We start from the raw sequence: 10,000 nt of genomic DNA on the forward strand, positions 1-10,000 counted from the left end.
CTTTATTTGAAGAGAAAAGAGACATTAATCTTATAAAAAACTGAGATGTTCTGCACAGATTAAAGTTAAATCGCAAGTTTCCATCTGCAGTTCCTGATTTATATAAGGTTAATGGTTTTATTGGTCATTAACGGGTGAGATTAGGACAGGGTTAGGGTAAAGGGTAAGATTAGTCCTAATCTTACCCTTTACCCTAACCCTGTCCTAATCTCACCCGTAAAGGGTAAAGGGTGAGATTAGGACAGGGTAAAGGGTAAGACTAGGACAGGGTTAGGGTAAAGGGTGAGATTAGGACAGGGTAAAGGGTAAGATTAGGACAGGGTTAGGGTAAAGGGTAAGATTAGGACAGGGTAAAGGGTGAGATTAGGACAGGGTAAAGGGTAAGACTAGGACAGGGTAAAGGGTAAGATTAGGACAGGGTTAGGGTAAAGGGTAAGATTAGGACAGGGTAAAGGGTGAGATTAGGACAGGGTAAAGGGTAAGACTAGGACAGGGTAAAGGGTAAGATTAGGACAGGGTTAGGGTAAAGGGTAAGATTAGGACAGGGTAAAGGGTAAGACTAGGACAGGGAAAAGGGTAAGACTAGGACAGGGTTAGGGTAAAGGGTAAGACTAGGACAGGGTAAAGGGTAAGACTAGGACAGGGTTAGGGTAAAGGGTAAGACTAGGACAGGGTTAGGGTAAAGGGTAAAGGTTGAGGTTCGGGTTTAGGAAAACGTGTAAGTTGTACGTACATGTAAACTTACTTTTTAAAAAACAAACGTATTGCTTACAAGCCTTATCTCATCTTACGCTATAAAATAAAACATAAATCGGTCAAAAATATAACCAGTTCAGCCGCACAGGTTAATTCATTACCGTGGCAACCAGCCATTTCCAAGTCCCTCCAAACCCGACTGACTAACGCCAACTTTGACGTAAATTAGATGAATGACATCACGTCCTATCAAAATAAGAGCACAGTTCCCACTCTCGGGCCCAGTGGTTCACAACCTTGAACACGTTTGGTTTTTATACTCATTTCTCATCAAATGTATAGGATTTTGACCATGTATTTAACAGTTTTAAAGATCTAACCCTCAAACCACATGAGCTATTAAGATTACATAACATGTCATTGTCCAGGCAAAAATCGTACATAGGATAATGTACAAAATACACAATTAAAACCATGATAATTACTTGTGTCAGTGTAATTTTGACTGGTATCTTTGGAATATTTAGCAGAAAGACTAGAACTGACTGAGGTCTTGTCCTTAAATGCGTTTAAAACAGTAGACTTCCTCAATAATGTGCAATTGTTTCCTGTAATATATGTTTGTTTTGTTTTTTTATGTAACTATGTGTACTTTGCTGCTTCTTGGCAACTACAGCCTTGGAAAAGAGCTTTTTAATCTCAATGGGACACTCCTGGTTAAATAAAATAGAAATAAAATCTTCATGTATTTTAGGAAAAAGTTGGAAGAACATCTTTTATTATTTTGTATACTTTATATTATTTTGTGTTAGTTTTTATTTGGTTTGTACATATTTATTTATTATTTTCATATTTGACCTGTGCTTGTTGTGTACTCTGTGCAGCACTTTGGAGCCTTTGTGTTGGTAAAATGTGCTGTACAACAGAAACTATAGAACATCTGTTTTATTCTTATTCATCTATTCAACCAATTTTTTAACATTGGTTGGGTCAAAAAATTTTACAAAACAAGATTCTCACAGCTACAAAAAATATACCAAATTATACCTTTAATTTGATAAACATTATAGGCATTATGGGTAAATATAATATTCACAAAAGTGGAAAAACCTAAATCAAATATTGTGTGCTTTAAAAATGAATTTAGAATGTCTCTATCCTCAGTCAAGATGTATTTAGTCTTTAAACTGTCCTTAAACCTGTTTTTCTATTCCATATATATATATATATATATATATATATATATATATATATATATATCATTATATCTATTGCTTGCTTTGTATGCATATTGCTTTGCACAATTAAAAAAAAGAAAGAAAGTGCTCTACAAATAAAGTTGGCTTGGATTAAGAGTCAAAACCACCCAAAGCAGATGAAAATGTTGAAGTAAAGTCCTCTAAACGTAGTGCAGTTTGACAAAGTCTCACCAGATTTCCCCGACCCGGTCGCTCCCAGCAGCACCACGTTGCATTCATCATTAGAACATCTCTCCGGAGCGGCCGCTAAATTACAAGTCTTCACTTTCCCGAACATCACGGACATAGCGTGGCTCCTCCAGGGCCGCTCTGGCTCCTTAATTCAAAACATTTCCTCTTGCGTTTGGCTTCAGACACGACCTGCCGACAACGCCAAACGCTTCTCGACGGACCCGAGCCACTGGCGACGAACTCCTGGTACCATCGAGTCGGTTTGCAGCGCCGGAAAGTTGTCTGGAAAAGTCTCACTCCGGCGTGACTTGGCAGGTCCGTGGGAAGTGAGGGGGTTATGAGGAAGAGGAGGAAGGAAAAAATAGAAAACGGTCCGAGCATCTGATCCACTCCATTTTAGGAGAAACACTTCAAACGGAGCTCGTAAAACGCAGAGCGGATGAAAAGAAGGAGCGCGCGCACGTCCATAATCACCGTGGAGACTTGGGCCAGGGCCAAGCAAACCAAACACAAACAGACTTCAGTTTTTGTGACATTTCCTGTGTCGCGAGAGCACACCCAAGCTTCAAAGGGAAAGCACAGTCTCGTGGGGCATGTGGGTATTAAGGGGTTTGACGGAAAAATATGCACCAAAAGTAGAATTTGGTTTATTTCAGTCGCAATAACAACGTTTATTTTCCGCTTTTTCTACTCGAGAAAGACCACACTGTGTTTCCTTTTCCATTGGAACTGATTGACAGCTTTATTTGTTGATTCATTATGTATTAAAGATAGCTTTTTACCTCATTTTTCAAACAGTGAAATTAAGACGTAGGTACCGTATTTTCTGGACTATAAGTCGCACCTTTTTTCATAGTTTTGGCCGGGGTGCGACTTATACTTCAGAGCGACTTATATGTGATATTATTTGTTATTTTCACACCGGCAACCACAAGAGGGCGCTCTAGGCTCTAAGCGACACAGAAGAAGAATCTGCACTTCCTCTTCCTCTGGAGTTTGTGGAGTTGTTTAGAAGTGACACAGAGGAAGAAGAATTCAATGGATTTCGTGATTTATTGATAAATTTCACCCAAAAATGTGACTTATACTCCAGTGCGACTTATATGTGTTTTTTTCTTCTCTATTATGCATTTTTTTGGCTGGTGCGACTTATACTCCGGTGCAACTTATAGTCCTGAAAATACGTATTTAAACCTTTTTAACTCCTTCTTAGCTCTCACGAATACTTTGGAACATTATTAATATTCACATGTATCCATTTATTTATTTGTTATGTCCAAAGTGTCATATCGTGTCCCACAATGCTCTGCTACACTTTCGAAAGGAGAAAATGTTTAATACAACAGGGGGAAACGTTGTGTACCCCAGTTGCTTTTCTTTACGCTATTTTTAGGCCTAATGTCATTGTTGTCTTTATTTAAAGTACTTAACACATGCTGCGGTCTAACAATGCACACATAGACTGTAACCTACTTGTTTTCGACTACTTACTGTTAGAAATAAGCATTGCGTCGCTAACCAAATAGCTCGCTAACGTCCAGATTATGTCGTCAAGAGCTGTCTGCGTAAGAATCGAAAAGTAAACAGTCTTAATCGGAGGCCTATTCTATTTCCCTTTATCCTTCCAAACAACTTAACCTTTGCATTTACTCCACGTGCTCAGCAGAATCGACAGCTTCTACGCTTAACTCACTGTCAAGAATCATTCCCTCGTTCTTTGCAGTTTGCAAGATATAACGCCGTGCCTACAAATGATCTCTGGAAAGTGGCATGAATAAAATGTGACGTGACGGAAACGGCCCATTGTTTGAGCGCGAGTGCCACCCAAGGACAACTCTTCAGCTGCCCCCCCCCCCCCCCCCCCCAACTGTCAGCTCCAAACAAAGAGCAATATGAATCATCCGCACATTCGGTGGAGACGTGCCACTTATCCATCTCCCATTTCAAGCGAGGCTACGGCGGGCTTTCTCCTCCGCCCGCCTGTCATCATCATCATGTCTGCGACTATGTATAGTGCCTGCTCTCACTGCAGTGGAAAACAAATCCACCATCTGCTCACGGACTGAGACGGCGAGACTGATGTATGGGGCGATTTGAGGTGAAACTACTGGTGAGCGCCGGTGCTTTTCATGTCGGGCTCAGAGGAACTGCGTCTTCCCGTCCCCTCCGCCGAGCGACGTGATGAGGATCTACTGCGACGAAGTGATGGAGTCCGGCTGTCCAGCTCGCCAGCCGGGACAACGCAAGCTGCGGGTGCGCGTCCATGGCCATTGTTTTGTCGTAAATAAAGATCTCCTCGCTCAGAACTGCGAGTACTTCCGCGCTCTGTTCCAGTCGGGAATGAAGGAATGCCAGGAGGATGAGATCTGCCTGCGGTGCGTGGGGCTTTTGGGTTTCCAAGTCATGATGCAAGTTCTTGAAGGGGGTCGACCGATGCTGAACTGCGATCAAATTGTGGAGGCGATCGAATGCGCGGCTTTTCTTCAGGTACCCAGTCTTACCAAGCATCTGATCAACGTAATCAACTCGGAAAACTGCTTACTGATGTTCCACACCGCTTCTACGTTCGGAGTCTGGGACCTCTTTCACAACTCGGCACTTTTTATCCAAGACATATACTCAGATCTGAAGGACGATCTTTGCACCTTGCCCAAGACGCTAACCGATTACGTCGAAGCGCTGATTCCGGCAAGCTACATGGCCGTTTGCAGTCATTCGCCGTCGTCCGACGAGCTGGAGAATTTCCAAAGGACCGTCAGCTATTTGGACGAGGAACTTAAAGAATGGAAAGCGCTAACTCAGCTACCGTCCAGCGCCAGCACCACAATGGCAGGCGTCGCGGTCCTCGACAACAAACTCTACATCGTTGGAGGGGTGCACGACGTGAGCAAGAACATCGTGCAAAGCGGATTCTGCTACAATCCGCTGACTAATTCTTGGTCGACGATTTGCCGGCCCAATCAGCTGCGCTACAATCTCACGCTGGTGGGTCACGACGGATGCCTCTACGCGCTCGGTGGCGAGTGCGACCACAAGGAGCTGTCGTCCGTGGAAAGGTACCGAGTTGCTAACGGGCACTGGAGTTACGTTTCGCAGCTGCCGCGTCAATCCGCGTCGGTCGTGTCGGCAGTCGCGTTGGACAGGATTTTCATTTGTCTTTGGAAAGGCCGGGGCGCGAGCGATATCTTCGAGTACTCACCGGAGAAAGATCAGTGGATACTTGAAACTACGCTTGTCCGCGACCAAAGCTACGGCCTTTGCATGGTGCCGCACAAGGACAACTTGTACTTGATGCGGAACGGACCGTGCAACGACTTCTTGCTGTGCGTTATGGATTGTTATAACGTAAGTTCGCGCCAGTGGACAGCCATGCCGGGCCAGTACGTCAACAGCAAGGGGTCTTTGTTCACCGCGGCGGTAAAGGGGGACTCGGTGTTCACGCTGAGTCGCAAAGTGACCACGGAATACACAATAGAGGATTACAAGTGGAAAAGGAAACGTGAGATGACTGGATTCGGGAGGATTGGATCTATATATACTTTTCTCATGAGGCTGCCCAAGACCACGCTCCCGCTCGCAGAAAGGTCAGCAGCGAGCGCGCCCGGCCAACGATCTGGAAACATAGATGGGCACCGCAGGCATTTGGTGAGATGTGTTGATAATCTTTGAGGGCAACGACGACGTGAGAAAAAACCAGATGCTTTTTGAAGGTTGAATAGCTTTTAGTTTTTCTACAGCGCCAAAGTGAAATTGTAACGCGTCTTTATGTTTCGTTCCTCTGCTAATTCCAAAACATGGCATTGCCCAGTGCACCTCTTTGTCACTGTGTATACAAAAAAATACTTTCAGAAGTGTACGGGATGGAGTTAGAAAAGAAAGAAGGTACGACAACAATGAACCACATGTTTTTAGTGTACTGGAGAATATCTGTTTGTTTGTTTGTTTGTTGTTGATTTTTTTTACTATAAATGTTCCTATACTGTGCAGAGAATAAACCAGCTCCATAAGAAGCAAGGCAATATTTACAAAAAGAATGTATGTGATTGTATTCAGTGTACATTTGGCTGCTTAATGCGTACTCTGTGTAATGGTGGGAAAAGCTCTGACATTGCTTGTTTTGAGTGATAATAAAGTTTGTATCTCTGGACCTACACAGTCGTTTCCCACGTTTCTTCAAATATAGATTCAGCAAACAAAAGCGCAGAGACGTTTAAAAATAGAAACAAAGAGAATGGCGAGGAAAAGAAGTGTTTTATTGAAGTTAACAGAGGGGGAAAACGATCAAACTTGACGCTCTCTCTGGAGGTGTGACTCATTTTGGAAAGTGATCAATACAAATGAAATCCGTTGAAATAGAGCCACGTACAAAATGAATTACATCGCACATATTTCCGCAGCAAAGGCCACCACCGGCGCTTTTGCACGCGCAGTTCTTTGGCACTTGCCTCCTTTTGTTGACGTACTAGATAATAGAAGGTATTTTGGAAAACTTTTAGTATTTGAGTAAGTGAGATCTTCTGGGAAAGAGGTTTAAACTGTGCTAAATCAGGTTTAGAAGACTTAAACATCACCATATGGGCTTAACACAACAATTACAGCGTTTTTCAGTCTCATTTAAGGGATTAAACAGGGCGAAAGTGAACGTACTGTGGCCCTGAAAAGCTTGTTCTGATTGAAAATAGAAAAAGTTTGTATCTCTGGACCTACACAGTCTTTTCCCAGATTCCCACGTTTCTTCAAATATAGATTCAACGTCAGCAAAAGCGAATAGACGTTCAAAAACAGAACCAAACAAGAGTAGAAATTGAGGTTAAAGCGCCCCCTACAGGTCGGACGACTCATGGGACTAAAATGCAGCTTAGATAATGGAATTTTGCTGAAAAATTATAAAAATGTCATCACAGAAAAGCACATTTTTTAGGTTTATCATTTCACTTCCTGTTTGTAATTGATGACATCACACTAGGAAATTACCCAGAAAACGTTGGGCAAAAACTCCTCTAATGTCACAATGTATTTTATCTAACGAATAAAAATATGAGAGAAACTTTATTTAATTGTTTTAATGTTTAGAAAGTCACAAAAGTTGTCTCTTTGTGTACATTATGCATAAACTTTGACCCAGTGTGATGTCACTTCCTGTCATTTTGTACAGTTTTTCAACGTTTTTTCCACAAATACCTGCTCGATCGGTGTAAAACTATAATCTAAATGTACAACAAATACAAATACACAATATACATTAAGTCAAAATTAGAAAATCGTAAAAACCTGTCACACCCCCTTTAACAAAGAAAGAAAAAACAATCAAACTCGACCGTATCTCTTGACGTGCGACTCACTTTGATCAACAATATCAAAAGACGTGGAAATACAGCCGCGTTCAAAGTCATTTACATCGCACATATTCCCGCCACCGTCGCGTTCGTTTGCGGGCGCGGCTCTTTGGGGGTCGGGATCGTCTCTGTCACGCCACTCGCGTCATGAGCTCCTCCAGGGCCCTTTCACGGTGGTTTTCATGCACGAGCAGCACTTCTTTGATGGCGTTCTGCTGGAAGCCCATCTCGTTGAACTGACTCAGGAGATGAAGGAACTCCTCAGCCTGCAGATCAAGATATAATGAATCACCCTGAGCCCTTTTAACAACTCAAAAGTGTTTACTCGCAGTCATGAGGAGAAGATTAAAGCGGCCATAAGTAACGCCGTAACCTTGTGCTTTGAAATGTCTGGAGCTTAAATATGCCAAAGATTTGAGGTGTTGCCAGGGCGCGCGCGGGTAAATGGGATTTTCCAGCTCGCAAATCAAAAGGTATTTCTTTGAGCCGTTTGTCAGTCAAGCTGCGTGGTCATAATAAAGGAAATGAATGACTAATTACAATACATTTATTCTTGACTTTTATATTGTTTGGACTTAATGGTGGAAAACGCTGAATTATAGTATAAAATAATCAGAATAAAATAAAATTGTCACTTTTTACAGGTGCCTTAAAGTGCACATGCATCTAATTTTGAGTTTATTCTGTGTATTTATACCTATTATACATATAAATTATAGTTTAACACCTTTTATGGAGAAAAGGTTGGAAAATCTGTAGAAAATGACAGGAAGTGACATCATACAAGGTCAAAGTTTATGCATAATTTGGACAAAGAAAGTAGTTTTTTGACTCTCTAAACATTAATTCACCAAAATAAAGTCGCTCTCATATATTTTTTTGTCAAATGAAAAAAAAGGTGACATTTGATGAGTTTTGGCCCGGTGTTTGCTGGGTAATTTCCTAGTGTGATGTCATCAATTACAAACAGGAAGTGAAATTATTAACCAACAAAATGTGCTATTCTGTGATGACATTTATAGCAAAATTCAAACTATATTTATCTTTAGCATTTTAATTCAATGAGTCGTCCGACCTGTAGGGGGCGCTTTAAGTGAAGTTACATCAAAAGCTTTTGAAAAAGAAATGTAATTGAGACAAATTGTAGAATTTGTAATAAAAATGTAAAAATATGACATTGCACTTTAAAATTTAATCTAATCTTATTTATAAAGTTAAGATATTTAATGTAGTTATTTAAGGTTTTACTTGACTGTACGTTGTGTTTCATGTTAAAAAATGAACATTAGTTATATTAAACTTATATGACTTACTTACTGAACTGAGTTTTTCTTGGTTTTTGAAAGCTCTGACCAGGACATACTTTTAGGCTCTTTCTTATAGTACTACGGTGCGTTGTGGGTGCTTTTACCTTAGTCTCACAGTTCTGAAACATCTCCAGCGCCTCCTCCACCTGCATGACGTCGTGCCCGAGCTGGCAGAGGCGGTCACACGTCACCAAGTAGCTCAAGATCTGCAAAATAAAACACAAATCCTATCACGTAACTCAACCTTAAGAGTCCCTCGCGCCGTTTCCCTCGTCACAACCGCCTCTGATCGGCGTGTTTACCAGACTGGATTGGGCCTGGCAGATTGCGCCCTGTAATAACCTTAGCCTGGCCTAATCCCCCCCCCCCTTCATAGAAAGTCTGCAAGCTGCTCGAGCCTCTTTGCAATTAGCTGTCAATATGACTTAAATCCCCCCTTCAGCCATTTTCCTCTATTGAGTTATCGCAATGCCGGGCAGACACGCGGCAAAAACCTGATCTGGAAAGTGCATTACGAGCCGAGCAGAAATTAAGCCCGGCGTTGTTACTCTGAGATTAATCGAATACGAGGAGTGAAATATGATGCGGGCGTGAGAGGGGCACCAACCGGGCCCCCCGATGGCCCCCCGATGGCCCCCCGATGCCCCCCCTCGCACTATATTTGTCCCATTAAATACCGTAATCACGCCTTCCCGGCTAATTGGCTCCTATTAAAGTAAAGAGGTTTTTTTTTTTATGTATAATTAGCGCTGTTCTATCAATTTGTTGGCTTTATGGCGATGAAATGACCAAAAACATGTCAATTATTAACTTTTACGCACTGAGAAAAATGTGTTTACTTTACAAAGCAACGTCGCCCGGTATTAATGATGTCACTTATGCAAATGATCTATATTGGTAGTTTGGTTGTTGGTTGTTGTTGTTGTTGTTGTTGTTGTTGTTATCCTCCCATTCTAGTGTTGTCATGGTAACGTTTGCGAGTAGATTCTGACACTAAGGAAAAGCCAGAGTGTAACAAAGTAATAGTAGTTTATGTAGGATTTCCATGTCGAATTCATGTCTGTCAATAATATACATTTGTTTAATATAGTAAGAGTTATTTAAACGTGCAGAGTGAGAGAATAAGAATAAGAGACGCATTTGAATAACACTGAATGAACATTATGATGATGTTTTAGCAATTTTTTACTAATGTGGAAATGGAAATGTTAATATGGTAAAAGACACGGCA

At 41.6% G+C, this 10,000-nt stretch overlaps 3 protein-coding genes across 3 annotated transcripts in view; 1 reads left to right on the forward strand and 2 right to left on the reverse strand.

Moving 5' to 3' along the window:
• rasl12 (RAS-like, family 12) overlaps positions 1-2,433 on the reverse strand; it is a 12,911-nt gene extending 10,478 nt beyond the window's left edge. The window contains exon 1 of the mRNA XM_072465115.1: positions 2,127-2,433. Within this exon, the coding sequence (XP_072321216.1) occupies positions 2,127-2,241 (115 nt within the window). The 5' untranslated portion in view covers positions 2,242-2,433. The remainder of the gene's footprint in view (positions 1-2,126) is intronic.
• Positions 2,434-4,183: 1,750 nt separating this feature from the next.
• Positions 4,184-6,215, forward strand: kbtbd13a (kelch repeat and BTB domain containing 13a). Its single transcript, XM_072465149.1, has one exon. The coding sequence runs from the start codon at positions 4,308-4,310 to the stop codon at positions 5,793-5,795; it is 1,488 nt and encodes a 495-aa protein (XP_072321250.1). The 5' UTR covers positions 4,184-4,307; the 3' UTR covers positions 5,796-6,215.
• Positions 6,216-7,575: 1,360 nt separating this feature from the next.
• The window catches only part of ubap1lb (ubiquitin associated protein 1-like b), a 12,672-nt gene continuing 10,247 nt past the window's right edge, over positions 7,576-10,000 (reverse strand). The window contains exons 4-5 of the mRNA XM_072465682.1: positions 8,874-8,975; positions 7,576-7,728 (exon numbers count right to left, since the gene is read on the reverse strand). Coding sequence (XP_072321783.1) covers positions 7,594-7,728; positions 8,874-8,975 — 237 coding nt within the window. The 3' untranslated portion in view covers positions 7,576-7,593. The remainder of the gene's footprint in view (positions 7,729-8,873; positions 8,976-10,000) is intronic.

The sequence above is a fragment of the Eucyclogobius newberryi genome, unplaced genomic scaffold (assembly GCF_026437365.1).
Source record: "Eucyclogobius newberryi isolate DKJ021-1_F unplaced genomic scaffold, fEucNew1.0.hap1 SCAF_5, whole genome shotgun sequence".
Classification (NCBI taxonomy): Eukaryota; Metazoa; Chordata; class Actinopteri; order Gobiiformes; family Gobiidae; genus Eucyclogobius; species Eucyclogobius newberryi.

Bases quoted from the DNA above. Each gene is read 5' to 3' on its own strand.
- kbtbd13a (XM_072465149.1), top strand. From the start codon at position 4,308: ATGAGGATCTACTGCGACGAAGTGATGGAGTCCGGCTGTCCAGCTCGC.